At 41.1% G+C, this 16072-nt stretch overlaps 1 protein-coding gene across 1 annotated transcript in view; it reads left to right on the top strand.

Annotated features, from left to right (window-relative positions):
• The window catches only part of PTPRR (protein tyrosine phosphatase receptor type R), an 85161-nt gene extending 69685 nt beyond the window's left edge, over nucleotides 1-15476 (top strand). Inside the window, exons 6-13 of the mRNA XM_060279667.1 lie at nucleotides 2593-2779; nucleotides 3719-3803; nucleotides 4739-4818; nucleotides 5476-5613; nucleotides 10611-10721; nucleotides 11240-11397; nucleotides 13378-13491; nucleotides 15044-15476. Of these exons, the coding sequence (XP_060135650.1) occupies nucleotides 2593-2779; nucleotides 3719-3803; nucleotides 4739-4818; nucleotides 5476-5613; nucleotides 10611-10721; nucleotides 11240-11397; nucleotides 13378-13491; nucleotides 15044-15137 (967 nt within the window). The 3' untranslated portion in view covers nucleotides 15138-15476. The remainder of the gene's footprint in view (nucleotides 1-2592; nucleotides 2780-3718; nucleotides 3804-4738; nucleotides 4819-5475; nucleotides 5614-10610; nucleotides 10722-11239; nucleotides 11398-13377; nucleotides 13492-15043) is intronic.
• Nucleotides 15477-16072: the final 596 nt, after the last annotated feature.

Here is a 16072-nt window from a genome sequence, read left to right as displayed (position 1 = left end):
ATGAATTGCCTTCTTTACATCTGTCCAGCAGGGCTGTTGCACAGTTTTCTTGACCAATCTCTTGAGCTGGAAAAAGCTATAAATTCAAAGTTATAATTAGATCTGGCCACATTTCTTTCTTTCTTTTTTGTTAAAAAGGAAGTAGCCCTTTTGCCACGACTGACAGATATAACAATGTAAAAGCCAAAGAAAATATTAACATTTCAATTGTGCTTTGTTACAAAACAAAACAAATGGATTTTCTCTGCTTGCCTAGGGAAAAGAAAATGTGGACCCGTTTAGAAAGTTAAGATTGCACACTATGTGAGGAACAGTTGATCTAGTTGCCTGGGCACCTTCTTCCCTCTGATACTTGCCCCCTTGTGAACAGTTTCACACCCATTTGCAAAGTGCTCTGGGAGAGTGGAGTATTGAAATGGGGACCCTTTTCTATGTAAAATAGCAGGAGCTGCATTCCACTACATGGCAAGGATGACAACTGTTGGAAGTGAAACAGTGGGGATCATTCAGTATGTAAACTAAGGGTTAATTTTGCTCTCGGTAAGTCAGCTAACCAAAAGCCGGTGTTGGAGGAGATGTTGCTTACCAACCAGGCAGAGTGGCATGATCCCTACTGAGGAGTCATGTAATCTGATTTGCTGTGTAGTTCTGAGGGAGCTTTTCCTCTGTACCTGTGGTTGAATGTCTCCCTGCTATGCCCAAGGCCTGAAGTTAGAAAGATATACAGTCATACCTCGACATCCGAACGCTTCGACTTCCGAAGGTTTCGACTTCTGAAGTCGACAACCCCAGAAGTCTTTTCTGCGCGCGCGGTTTGCGCATGTGCAGAAGCGCAAAATCGCGCTTCGCACATGTGCCAACCGCACGCTTCGACATCCGAAAACCTCGACTTACGAAGACAGCCGCAGAACGGATCGTCTTCATAAGTCGAGGTACCACTGTAACCTATTTGCCTCTTTCTCCTTAGTTATATGCTGTTTTTGTTCAGTTTCCTCAGTAAAGTATTATTGGGGTGTGTGTGTGGACTTTGCTAAAAGCAAAGATAAAATCAAGGTAGATTCTCTTATCTTTGATGCCCTCCCAATACATTCTGAGTGATTTTTCCATATACAGTAGGCAGTACTTTTTTTCTTTTAAAAATGTTTAGGGGTACTCTCATTTTCCTACTCATATTGAAATACTGCCCCTCAATGAGGCCAAACTTAGATTCACAAAATGTTTAGGGGTATGCGTACCCCTGCGTACCCCCAGAAAAAAGCACTGCATATAGGCAGATCATCAGACTACAATTGATGGATACAAAATATTTATATGCTGCTATTCATGAAAAATATCAGAGCAACTGGCAACAGTATATACTGTGCATAAAACCAGCTTTAAAAACCATGAAAATTTTAAAATCAGAAATTGGCTAACTATTGTAAGAATAGCTATAACCCTGACAGACTAGGAAAGTTTTCAGGAGGCGCTTAAAAGTTGAAACAGAAGGCGTCTATTGGCAGAGTGTTCCATGTGATTAGCATCCGTGGGTGGGTTTCCCTTAGAAAGGCAAGTAATAGCTCAGCTGTTAGAACATGAGACTCTGAAACTCAAGGCTGTGGGTTTGAGCCCCACGTTGGGCAAAAGATTCCTGCATTGCAGGAAGTTTGACTGGATGATCCTCGTGGTCCCTATCAACTCTACAATTCTTTGATTCTTCGAGGGAAAGTGCCAGAATGAAACTGTTGTGTGTGGAGGCTATGAGAGGAAGGCAAACCTCTGTCAGCAACTTTGAACTCTCTTTCTTAGTGGATACATTAATAATTCCAAAGCTCTTATTTAAAAGAGATTTAAACCTGCAAGCAATTGTGTTTTAGTTGGCCTCATTGATTTTTAGCAAGTGCACTTTGCCAGTGATAAATTATTCCCAAGCGACATCCAAATAATTAAAGTCATTTTCACTCTTGCAAATGGCAGGGAGAGAGCTGATTCAATCAAACAAACCTGAGTATATTGGAAGGATCCTTTGGCAGTAAATAAGAGAGAATGAAGGATTGTGTTTCCAGAATATAAAGAAGGGCAAATGGTTCTTTTCTACCATAAGTTAGTTTTGCAATGCAGGAAGCTGCTAATTAGCTCAAAACGCAGGGTAACATTGGCAGCAACAGAATATTTTGCAAGGGGACAAGTCCAAAAAATGAGAATTAACAGACCTAACAGTGACAGAATTGTATATTGCATGGAATGATCATGCAGTGAGGCCATGATCCACCTATTGAAGTTATTTATTTCTTGCATTTATATTAACATGTGGTTCTCTAGAACTCTTCAAACTGGGCTGGACAGACGAAGATCAGCTTAGCTTCAGAAAGGTGATGGCCCCATGCGTTTTCACACCATACTCTGATTGCAGTATAGGTCTCATCCATAAGATTACATATACAATCATACTTTGGATTCTGAACGCCTTGCAAGTTGAACGTTTTGGCTCCTGAATGCCGCAAACCCGGAAGTAGTGTTCCGGTTTGCGAATGTTCTTTGGAACCCAAACGTCCGACACAGCTTCCTCATGAGATAAAGAGCTGATTGCACATCACTTGTTTTGTAATACAGGCGAGGATCCAATGTATCGCTCACCTTGGATATGAGCAGCTTGGGCAGCATCGAACCTTTCGTAGCCGTGCCGACGCCAAGAGAAAAGGTTGCCATGGAGTACCTGCAGTCAGCCAGCCGGATCCTGACAAGACAGCAGTTGCAAGACACAGTGGCAAGTTCTCATTTGCTCCAGACGGAATTTATGGTAAGTCTGTTGGCCTGTCGTCACAACTAGCTCAAATCTGTGACCCTCCTCTACAACTTAGCTTATTTTATATATATTTTATATATTTATTTTAGAGAGTTTCTACACTACTTTTGCCTTCTGTTATGAATTACCAAAGTGGTTTACATATTAAATATAATGCAAGACCATATACTCAGAGGTACCCAGTTGTTAAAACCAAAAATCCAAACAGGCAATATCAGAACAGCAAAAAAGCGGCGAGGACAAGAATTATATTTTCTGTTCTGGTTGAAGCCATCCAGCATCAGTGCCCACTGCTTGCTTGCTTACTGCCAGAAGAACTCTCTTCTGTACAATGGCCAGGTGGACACCTGTGAAGGCAGTACAGCCAGCGGAGCCTCTCGCAGCTTGATGCAACTGGTCCTGATGAGCTAAGTCATCCCAAGGGAAATTGAATTCAGTAACATTTCCACACCTGCCACCCAGTAGTGGGCAGCGCACTGGGGCTGTGCTGTTTACCCATCCTCCTTCTGGCCAAATTGCTGGCTACTGGGAGGGAGACGGGAAGAAGTAAGGCGCCAGCAAGGTGGGTGCGGTGCAAATGTACCAGCAGGAACACCAGATTAGCTCTGCCAGCCTGTTTGCACCGTGCCAACCGCCCCAGCAACTTTCCATCCCCTTCTGCAGCAGCTACTTAGCCAGAGGGAGGACATGTATGTGGCACAGCTCCACTGTGCCATCCACTGTGAACATCCATCACCCTTGGAGAGGCCATTTTGAGCTGGAAAAATGGCCAGCAGGAAAAAGACTAAGCACCCTGACTCCCTCCCATTGCTGCTCTACTCAAAATTATAGTCTTTCAAGGCTGTTTTGTGGTTTCTTTCATGCAAGTGGTAAGTAGCACTTTATAAAGGCTAATGTGACTTGATTATGGGTGTGTGTTTCCTTCCTCTCTAGGAAATCCCCATGAATTTTGTGGATCCTAAAGAAATTGACATCCCTAGTCACGGAACTAAAAACCGCTATAAGACCATTCTTCCAAGTAAGTCCATTTAAACTGATGTTTTTATCCGTCTGCTATTTAATCCAGTGGTGCGGTCCTCCCTTTTCCTATCATCAGTCCACTGCTGATGTCAGCCTTTCCATTCCCAACACTGGGTGTGCCTTTTTGAACTGGGGCACCTGACAAGTGATGTGTGAAACGATGGCTTTTCTTTGAAAAGGGCTGCAGGCTGACATCCCCACCCTGTGCATTGCTGTGAAGTTTGCCAGTGACTTGTGTTAAAAGTTTTCTGTACTTCTGAATTATGATCTTCCTTTCCTGGGCTGGTCAGTTACCCAACCGTAATGTGACATGGTTCTTAATTTTACAATGACAGAATTTTCTCCCCACACACCTTTTGGGCGGGGGGAGGGGGAACACGTGTTCTTTTGATTTGTGGACCCTTCATTTCCCCCCTGGTATTTATAGTTTATTGCAACATTATTTTCTCCAGAATTCATTGAGGTTTCTTATTATTATTCATTAAATTTCTATACCATCCTTCAACCAAGGTTCACAATATAAAAACGCAAAAATGCATACCATAGTAATAAGTGAAAACAATAATCCGTCCACACACAGGTTATTATTATTTACTCAATCAATTAGCACTTTTGAATGTCTGGCTTCAATTGTATTGAAACTGATGCTGTAGATTTCCAGCCCACTCTAGAAAGCAGCCAAACTCAGCGTCATGTATCAGGGGTGGCAAACCTGTGGTCTTCCAGGGGTTGGTGGACATGGTAGCCAGAAGCCATGATGTTTATGTTCTACCTCCAGTGTATGCTGGGAATCACAAGAGGGGAGACTGCTATTCCCATCATTAATCTAGACTATTGGCCACCTCACCACCTATTCATTTTCCTATGCTTCTGTAGCTCTTACAGGTATATGTATTTTCATTTTGATTTCCATGTTTGCTTTTCCCCTCCCAGATCCTGTAAGCAGAGTCTGTTTGAAACCAAAGAACCCAAGCAATGCTTTGAGCACCTACATAAATGCTAACTACATTCGGGTGAGTAAATCGATGTGAATTGTGTGCGGATTTACTTTCTTAAAGTTCATTTTCGTGCCTTCAATTTAGGAATACTTGATTCTTGTTTACCTGGGAGACTATCCAACGTGAGTTCCCTAGCTTTGCTGAATCAAAGGCCACCATGTTTCTCTTTACTTCTGCTCTCTGTCTACCCCAGGGACCCATGGGTTGCATTCAATGCTAGTCCTGCTCTAAGTAGGCCCATTGAATTGAGCAGGCGTGACTGACTTAGGCCCATTAATTTCAATGGGTCTACTCTGAGTAGGACCTGATTGTATGGGGAAATGCAGTAAAAAGAGATCAGATAAAGCATATAACCATCGTACAAGCAAATGAGGATAAAATCAGGAAGAATGCTCATTGTCAGATAGCCTCCCCACAAACAAATCAGAGCAAATGCACAGAAAAGAGCAGATAGCATCTAACCTTTGTGTGAGCTTTATGCAAGCAAATCACAATGAAAGCACAATAACAGACTGTCTGGAGGAGCATTTAGATTGTTGGTGCTTTAACCTAAAGGGCTGTAGAAGCTTTCAGTGTTAGCTCTCTTCTTTTTTAGGTGTCTGATTCTTTTATGCAAATGAAGATCTTTAACTGTTAATCGTTCAAATGTAATGTATCTTCTTTCTCAACCAGGGTTATGGTGGCCAGGAGAAGGCTTTCATCGCAACTCAGGGCCCGATGATTAATACAGTGAATGATTTCTGGCTGATGGTGTGGCAAGAGGACAGTCCTGTCATTGTTATGATCACAAAGCTGAAGGAGAAAAATGAGGTACGATTTCTCAGATGAGCCACTTGTGAAAACAACCCCTCTGAATGTGGAAACCAGCCAGTGCTGGGATCAAATGATCAAGACCCCAACATCATCATGATGAATGCTATATACAATCACTACCCACCGCCATGTGGGACATATTTGGGAGAAGAAAAAGCTGAGGGGTAAACCCTAGACAAATCTAGAGTGTAGGCCCTAAGATGGTTGGATGGTGTCTTGTATGCCTCCTTCTGGCAACTCCTGCAGCCAAGCTGGTGCCAAATGTATGGCTCTGCTTTCCTTTGGACCACATCAGTGAGGCCAAGAGGGGTTTTTTATTTTCATCTGGGCAGCCCAGGACCTCCATACACACTGCTCATTCTGCATACCTTGTGTCTGGACTTCTGCCTTCAAGTCCTACCTTGACAGCGTAGTTGTATTGAAGCATGCAGGGTGGGTGGAGTGGGTACTGTGATCAGGAAGAGAGTCTATGCCAGGGTTCCCCAAACTGGTGTCTCCAGCTGTTTTTGGACTACAACTCCCACCATCCCTGACTACTGGTCCTGCTAGCTAGGGATGGTGGTAGTTGTAGTCCAAAAACAGCAGGAGACCCAAGTTTGGGAAACCCTGGCCTAGGCAATTGATTGAGGACCTATCTATTTAATTATTACCCTATCGAAAATATACTTACATGACATCTAAAATATTGTATTTTAAGGGCACGTGAGATATCATGAATTAAACAGATCCTTGTCTGACCTGATCAGAATGCTTATAGAAACCTTCGATGGCCACCAACTTGGATGGATTTAAAAAAGAATTGGACAGATTAATGGAGGATAAGGCTATCAATGGATACTAGCTATGGTGGCTCTGTTCTGCCTAATGTTTCTAGATACCAGGTGCTGGAAGCCACAGGAGAGTAGAGCACTCTTGTGCTGGGTCCTGCTTGTGGGTTTCCTACAGCATCTGGTTGGCCACTGTGAGAACAGGATGCTGAACTAGATGGGCCATTGGCCTGATCCAGCAGGCTCTTCTTATGTTCTTAAACCTATAATATGACCTATAGTAGAACTATTTTCCCAAAGGAAATGCCAAATTTTTAAACACTTACATCTAACACTGCTTGAAAAGAATGACTTGAAAGGAACACCCAATGGTTTCCAACATATCAGGAAGCCCTGTGTTTACCTGAATTGCCCAGGCCCCTTACGATATTGTTTATCTACATTGTCATGGACTGACAGTGGCAATTTCCTCCTAATAAAAGAAGGGGAGACGTCTTAAGTAGTTCCCAGGCTATATGGAGAAAGTCTGTGTTTGCATGAGCTTCTGACATTCCGCTGAGAAACCCTGGCAAGAGTATTAAAGACTTTTGCAATAGCAGATGAATGATTCTGTCACCTTATTTGCTACTGGAAGCACAGAGGTTTGGGCACACGGTCGTTTTGATATCTAAATGTCTGTCAAATATTCAGAGAACGGGGGGACGGACGAAGGAGCAGCTGGAAAAGGACTGATGAATAAAAAAGAGAAGAGATGAAGCATCGAAATGGTGCCAAGCTGTGTAAAAGCTTTAATAAGAAATATATAATGCCTCCAGTGTTTCAGATGACCCTTCCTTGAGGGTATCAGGCCTCAATGAAATACTCGAGTCATGAGGATTCATATCTTTGTTTGCTCGTCAACTTTCAAAGAAGAGTGGGGAGTTGTTTTTATCTGGAAAGTACTGGCATGGATGAAAATGTGAAAACCCCAACACTCCCCACAAAAAACCAAAAACCAAGCATTTTGAGTGGCTTACTGCTAAATCCATGTTCGCCAGAGGAGAGAGTGCAGGTAAACCATCCGCACCTCTAGTTGCTTTCAGTGAGACTTTACGGCAGCTGATTGGAGCATTCTTTATTAATTTAGACCATTAATAGTCTACCTCTCATTCAAAGAACTCAGGGCAGGCAACACAACAGAATTGAATAGCATACAATATCCGTATGAAAGAGAATAGAAACATTGGGGAGAGAGACAAAAGAGCAGCAACATTATGTTGCTTGTCAGTAGCAGTTTTTACATAAGAGCCGTACAGTGGAACCTCGGTTTATGAACACCTCGGTTTACGAATTTTCGGTTTACGAACGCCGCGGACCCATCTGGAACGGATTAATTCACTTTCCATTACTTTCAATGGGAAAGTTCGCTTCAGTTTATGAACGCTTCGGTTTATGAACAGACTTCCGGAACCAATTACACCCATGCTTCGGGCTAAGTACGCTTCAGGTTGAGTACTCCGCGGACCCGTCTGGAACGGATTAATCCACTTTCCATTACTTTCAAGCTTTTAGCTTCAGTTTATGAACAGACTTCCGGAACCAATTGTGTTCATAAACCGAGGTACCACTGTAATTGCAATGGACCCCAAACAGGCCTAAGAGCATCGCCATCAGTATGAAGTGTTCCTCTTCAAGTTGGCAGCCACTCCATTTCACACCCAGCCCCATTTTCAATCTCCCCTTGTCCATTAGCACTCCATGCCTATCGAGCATGTTCATTCCTCATTGTGTTGTTTTGCAGAGGTTTCCCCCTCTGCAATGTTTCCCCTGAATGTTTTCCTGTGCTTCTTCAAATCTTGGAGTTCCACAACCTGATGGATTACATTTGTTACTGTGGACTGAAGATAAGACTCCTCCCTTAGCCTTTTGTTTCTAGTCCTGTCTCAGTTTTGTTCAAGCCAATTCTGATCTAATGCCTTGGGCAGGTTTCTATATATTTCTTGAACTTGTAAATCACTCCATTGCCCTTTATGGGGAGAAATGGTGATCCTATCACTGAGACAATTTCCTCAGTATATATATTCATTTTCACTCTTACCTTTTACTAATGGGCTTAGGCCTGCTTTTCACTGGTGATTAATCTATTCACTAGCAGGTGCACCAGAATAATAATAATAATAATAATAATAATAATAATAATAATAATACTTAAACACTAGGTGCCATACAAAACTAGGTAGATAGGGAAACAAGTGGATAAACCAATAAAAAGGACCAGCCTTGGTTTTCAATAGCAAGCCAGTTATTACATAGGGATGTACAGATATCTGTGGTTTTCATTTCCTCAAAGGAGGGGAAATGCATGTTTGCAGTTACAGATAAGTGCCATGAATAAAGTACCTGGCTTATGAGAAATTTATCATGGAGCTGTGAGGGGGGGGGGGGGCGGCAAGGGAAAAGGGAGCAGTGAAATCTTCAACCTTTTTTTACTGCAGTTGTGCAACAATGCAGAATCATTGCCATGAAATGAAACTAGCTCAGAGTCTAGTTCTCAAACCTGCAGAGAAATGATCTGCAATTACGATCCAAAATAACTTGCAAAATGAATCCACAACAGGAATGTTGCAGTTCCCCCCCCCCCTGCTGTGGCTTTTACACCTTCAACAGCTGTATGAGGGTTTCCTAGCTCAGAGATAAAGGGGCAAGAAAAGTTTCGCCTGTTGTTTTGTTCTGTTGGTTGGCTTTGTTGTTGTTTTTTCTTGTTGTTAAGCTGTTCCAGAAATAGAAAGTGGTAACTGGTAAGTGGGGTTCCCTAGGACAGTCTTTTCAGGGGACACTCAGGAGGCACAAAATGAGCGAGAAGTTTCTCAGCTTTTCCAAAAACTTAAGTGTGTGTTTGTTTTTTAAAAAGAGGTGCATACAGCAATGGTGGGTAAAAAGTCTTTTCATGCACATAAGAATACAAGGTTAAAAAAAATAGTATTTTAGGCTGCAATCCTATGCACTATACACATTTACCTAAGAGTAACCTCAACTGAACTCAGTAGGACTTATTTCTAAATTGTCAAGTATAGAATTGCACTGTAAATGTATGCTAATGCACGGAATTTATTTTTCAGAAGGAGTCATGCTTAGACTCTTTTGTATAATAGGGCTTACTTCCAGTTCCATGTGGAGAGGATTGCAGCCTTAATATAGCAATTGGTTTTTAATCAAGACATTTATGTGCAGCATGAGATTTAAATAAAATAATTTCATAGGCGCTGGTATAATAATGGGGCTTTTAAAAACGTGTAGGCAGTTAAAAAACAGAAGCTTCTAACAGTGGGGAAACTGGACTTTTATGAAAACTCAATGGAAAAGAAGTCAGGCAATAGTCTATGTATTAGCTAAATGAATTTTGAACATGCAGAGCTACTATTTCTGATCTGTAACATTTCTTTTTCATAAATTATATGTTGGTTCCCCCCCACACACACCTTCTGTTATCTATTCACAAAACAAGGCCTGTAAAGGCAAATGTAATAAATTTGCAAAGTAATTAAAATGTGTTATGAATATATGTGCATGCATTTGAATTCAAGGTTTGCATCTAAAGTTCACAGGGAAAGGCCATGATTGAGGTTTTTTTTTCTGGCAACATAAACCATTGGCTTGGATCACTGGACCTCTGGATTGCTCTCCAGATGTTGTTGGACCTCATCCCCCATCACCTCTCAGCACTGGCCATGATGGGAGTTGTAGGTCAACAACATCTGGAGAGCAAAGGATGGGAAAGCCTCAGTTAAAGATGTGCAGAGGGTGGAGAACACGAACCGTCATAAAATCTGTTTCCAAAATTCAAAGTGAGTCTCACTAAGGTGTGAAAGGCTAGCATATGCTGTAGGTGTGCTGTACTGTGTCTGCATATGCACTTATGTAGGTGTGGGCTGGAGACACGATACACACACACACACACACACACACATACACCTACACCTACCTTAGGGTAAGTACCATTGAACTCAAATGACATTTTTAAAAAGACACCTGCAACTTCTCCCCAAAAGGCAAAGAGGAGGCAAAACTGGGTCAGGTTCCAGAAAATGCCCATGGGAAATAAGGACAGTATTGGAAATATTAGCATTTATATTAAAAATGATATTTAAATATTAGCAGTTCTAAGAAGGGAGTTATTCCATCGCCACTATCAAGCAAAATGGGCTTTGTTTGTTTTTAATCAAGCATTTTAAAATTTCTCTTTTCCAGAAATGTGTGCTCTATTGGCCGGAGAAGAGAGGGATATATGGAAAAGTGGAAGTTCTTGTTAACAGTGTGCAAGAATGTGAGAATTACACTGTCCGTAACCTTACATTAAAGGTAATACAAGTTCTGGTCATTTCTCGTCTCCTACCTTATCTGCTTGTGTCTTCTTTTAATAAGTAATACAATTAAGAAAGCACTATTTGAGGGTGGCGCTGTGGTCTAAACCACAGAGCCTAGGGCTTGCCGATCAGAAGGTTGGCAGTTTGAATCCCTGCGACAGGGTGAGCTCCTGTTGCTTGGTCCCAGCTCCTGCCAACCTAGCTGTTTGGAAGCATGTCAAAGTGCAAGTAGATAAATAGGTACCGCTCCGGCGGGAAGGTAAATGGCATTTCCATGCACTGCTCTGGTTCGCCAGAAGCAGCTTAGTCATGCTGGCCACATGACCTGGAAGCTGTATGCCAGCTCCCTCAGCCAGTAAAGCGAGATGAGCGCCGCAACCCCAGAGTCATCCACGACTGGACCTAACGGTCAGGGGTACCTTTACCATATCTGCTTGTGTCTTCTTTTAACGAGTAATACAATTAAGAAAGCACTATTCGTGGTTCATCACCAATGTACACGTTTCTTTTCAGCAAGGAAGCCTTTCAAGACATGTCAAACATTACTGGTACACATCCTGGCCAGACCACAAAACTCCAGATAGTGCTCAGCCCCTTCTACAGCTTATGCTGGATGTCGAAGAGGACAGCGTGGCATCCGTTGGTAGAGGACCTGTAATTGTGCATTGCAGGTAATTTGCTTTCTTTCTTTCTTTTTTTAAAAAAGTTGCTTCTCTTGCAAATTCAGTGAAGCAGAATCTCTATAGGGGTGCTGGGGGGATTCAGAAACCCAATCACTATATAAAGACACCATTTGCTGCCATCTTCTCATTTTCCTGATGCCACTTGATAGGAACACAGAAAGCTTGTACAGTACTGGTTATTCCCTTCCCAATGTGGCTAACAACATTTCTACTGAATTAGAAGAAGTTGCAGAAATGTGTTTACCTTTACACCGTTGCTATTCTGCCAAGGCATTGCCTCAACTTTCCCCTCAGCATATCTCTATATGCTAATTTTTAATAAAGCAGAGAAATGTGCAATTGCACGTTCCCACCATGCTGGGGCAGGAAACCATTAACATTTTGTGCTGTGGATTGCTGCTCAGTTATGAAAGGAGCAAACTGAGACATAAGCAAACCTAGAAAACTAGGAGGGAATTTGGCAGATTGAAGCACACCTTTCATGCTTTGAGGAAAGGGCACATGTGACACTCCTTGTGAGTGATAACATGTCTAAATTCTTCTCCTATTTTTAGAAAACAATTTTCCTCTTTTCTTTGATTTCAAACATTATAGTCTTGTATGAATAGAAGGCAAGATCATCCCAATGCCGGATTTACGTATAAGCTAAGCAATCTATAGATTAGGGCCCCACTCTCTTGGGGGCCCCCAAAACAATTAAAGGGGGGGAAAACCTGGAGGTACATTTCCAAAATATAAGATAAAAAGCAAATAAAATAAAACCTACATACAGCAACAGTATTTTGTGTTGTGTAGGCTCCTATGATGTAAGTGATGGGCCCCGCCTGCTAGCCTGCTCCCTAAAATATCACTGGTTTTCTCATTTCTATATATAGGGTGCCTACATTCTGCATGTGCAAATGGCTTTAGATACCTATTAGGTTTATAAATTACCATATAGCATATATTCTTTTTTAAATTAAAATTAAATCTTTATTTCAATTCTTTAAAACATTACAAAATATAACAAAAACAGAAGATTTACAAAATGTAAAGAAACCGAAAAATATATATATCAAAAACAGAACATAAGAATATATGCTGAAAATAAAATTCCATCTAAACTTATACTCAACATAATACACATCAAATGATATACAAAAGGTTGAAATCAAAACACAAAATTTCAAAAAAAGAACAAAGGAAAGGAAAAAAGAAAAAGGACAAAGAAAATTACAATAAAAATTTTAAATTAAAATACTTACGATTGTTAGCATATCTCTTCCTATAATTTTCACCCATCTTAACTCGCTTTCTTAAGTTCTTGTATTTGAACCACCTTCCACAGGTGTGCCTTCTTCCTGTATCTAATAAATATCTCTCTTCATACGTTACTTAATTTAAGCAAATCACCAGATCAGTTTTTATACCTTCTTTTTTCAGATAGTCCTCTACCAATTTCCACTCGTTTTGAGTTTTTTGCTTGGGGACATTCCTTATAGTTGCAGTCATTTTGGCATATAGCATATATTCAACACAAAAAACAGCAACAATTTGTTGTTGACAAAGGACAGCTGAATATATAAAGGGTCCCGTTACCTTCAGTAGCTTAGGACCTCATCAAACCTAAATCCAGCCCTGATCATCCCTCATAGTATTGGGGGGGGGGTGATTTCAAACTGAGTTCATAAGGATATATTAAAACCAATGAAAGAACAATTTTAAAGAAAACCCCTGCATCAACCTAATCAGGGCCATATGTGTTTTTACAGAATAGAAACCTAAAAATGCCAATCTACTAATTCACCAAGCATTAATATTTTCTGCTACTGTAGGTGTGTGGGGTGAATTATGAACCAATAAGATTATCCTGTGGCTCACCATTCCTTCTTCTCCCTAGATAGAACTTTGACAGATGATGGAAGATGATAATGACTGACATTTTACTCCCTTTGATCTTTGGTGTGGCTTTTTTTTAAAAACTTTCAGTGCTGGAATAGGAAGGACTGGATGTTTCATTGCTACCGCAATTGGTTGTCATCAGCTGAAGGAAGAAGGAGTTGTTGACGCATTAAGCATTGTCTGCCAACTTCGTTTGGACAGGTAAGATGATGCCACATGCAAAATCCATCTGCAGTCCGAGTCCTGGTCATTTCCCCCACCCAAGACCATTTGCCAAAACATCAAAGAGACGGAGATCCATTCATGCATTGCCACCATCATATCTAGTTTGACCCTTAGGGAATCATTCTAGGAACAAACTCACTTTTGTGTATAATGAAGACTCAATAAATTCATTTGGAGTAGGAATGGGGATAAATTCGGTTTGGTTTGCAATACCTAATTCACACTTTCGGATATAATATGTGAGCCAAAACTTGGATATCTTTCCAAATTCGCACATCTCTGAAATTTTGTGATGCAATTCCTGAACCAAAATATGTGTACAAAAATGAGTATTTGTGTGGACAGTATGCTTCAAAATGCATGCACTGATGGGTATAAAGTACAAAAATGCATTATATTAGGAAATGTGCTTGCAGAAATGTGTTTATTAGTCAAAACAGCCTGTGAAGATGTGTATATTAGTAGAAATGCACACTAAAATGCTGAATAATTTTTGTGAGGTCTTTTCTGTTGTTGCTTTTTAACACAAACCGGTGCATAACTACAGCAAACAGAACTTAGGGCAGGAAAAAGTAGAAATGGAGACAAAGTGAAAATGACAAATTTGCCCATCCCTAGCTTGGAGCTTTTGAAGAAAAATATTAAAAAGCAACCTCAACAGACTGCAATTTTCAGCAGAGAAGTGGTGGTGGTGGTGGTAGGATTTGTACTTAATTCTTTCCCTGCCTTTAGTATGGGTCCTTGTTTGATAGCAGTGCAGAAACTCCAGGGTACTTTTGCAGTGACTTTTAACACATTTGTCATAGGTGTCCACACGCTATACTTTTATGGTCAAAACCAAGTAAGAATTGCGCTGCCGAATGCTGCAGTCAGTGAGTCACTGCTGCAGAATTTCTTCTGTGTCAGCTGGTAAGGCAGGAAGTCTGGGAGGCGTTAGAAAAAGGACAGGAAAACCTGCTCTTTGTACATGTGCCCCTATGGTCACAATAGGTCACATATTTAGTGTAAGAAAGAAAATGCATTGACACCGGGAGCCAGGTTTTGATTTGCTGCTACGTTTTAAGACGCACGTTGCTCCGTCCAAATTAATTTGGAATAAATAGTTTGGTGGCTGCGGCACTGCACGTTGCAAAAAGAGGAAGCAAAATCTGACAGTGTAATTTTAGATTTTCATAGCATGAAATAAAAAATGCAGCCGATTCTCTCCAAACATCCATCTTTAACATGAAGTTTTCTGCTCATTACCGTATTGGGGGCCAATACAGAACCCCACGCGAAACCTCGTTAGACAGAAATGAACCTACACACCGTCAGCCAGAGATGAGAAACCTTTGCCCCTCCAAATATTTGTTGGACTACAGCTCCCAGCATCCCTATTGGCCATGCTGACTGGACCTGATGGGAACTGGAGCTCAATAGCATCTGAACGGCCATGCCATTAGCAGTAATACCCCTTTAAGCTCTCTGGAGTGGTGGGAACTATTCTGCATTTGCCACTCTCTTTCCAACCTCCCTTTTTTTCCCCCAGAGGTGGAATGGTCCAAACCAGTGAACAGTATGAATTTGTGCATCATGCGCTGAACCTGTACGGAAGCAGGCCATCTGCTGAAGCTGTCGAGTGAAACCAAGAAAGAAGAAGCAAATATGTTTATCTCTCTTGGGGTAATTTGATTCGTTACCTACCAGCAACTTCTTCAAGGAGTTTACAGCTGTGAAGAGGCGTGGCGCTGCAGCCAACTTGTAAAAGGAACGTGGATGGTGAAAAACAAAAACAAAAGCATACAAGATTGACGGACCTTTGTCTTGAATGTATTGTGAGTTCCCTGAACCAGTTTTTAAATGAAGGTTAATGTACTGATGTTACATTTGGATTTCACATATATATCTTATGGAGGATTTGTTTCTGTATTAGTGGCATCTGCCACACAGAATGTATGTAAACGTATGTTTCTATGTTCTCCGATAGATGGACTTGGGAAATTCCACTGAAGAAATGTGTACAAATGCTTTAACGTTTGCAACAACAACAAAAAGTCTGTCTTGTGAATAGGCTGTCAGGTGTTCTACTGTACCTGTTAAGTGCTATTACCTATTATGTGGTAAACTTTATTCCTAGCCCTTTATGATCCTTGCCACTGAAAGCTGCAAGTGGCTCAAATGGAAACATTTTTTTTTTAAAGCATTCAGAAGAAAAGCCCAATGTTTTTGAAACTAATCGAAATCGGTTAGGTATTTTATATGACAGCTCCCAAGTTGTCTTATACAACAACTCCCAAGTACTCTTAAATATTTAAGTGTGTATAGTAAATTCTGTAAAGCATTGTGAAACACAATGGCGGCCACACAAAGGGAGTGTTTCCTGTGCGAGCCTGACTGAAACAAATAAAAGTTATAAAAGAAATCCTGTGTTTCATTCGAGGTTGCTGTACCCTTGTGGACTTCCCTTTCGCTTCATTGGCGCTTGCACAAGTGACATTTCCAGTGGATTGAGCCCAGTGGCTTTTTTCCCAATGTTGATGTATATATTTGATACTGTCGATTGTCTTAGAAGCTGCTT

Source organism: Zootoca vivipara, chromosome 10 (genome assembly GCF_963506605.1).
Source record: "Zootoca vivipara chromosome 10, rZooViv1.1, whole genome shotgun sequence".
Lineage (NCBI taxonomy): Eukaryota > Metazoa > Chordata > Lepidosauria > Squamata > Lacertidae > Zootoca > Zootoca vivipara.
The sequence above is the reverse complement of the archived record's forward strand: the minus strand, read 5'-3'. Positions and strand labels throughout refer to the sequence as shown.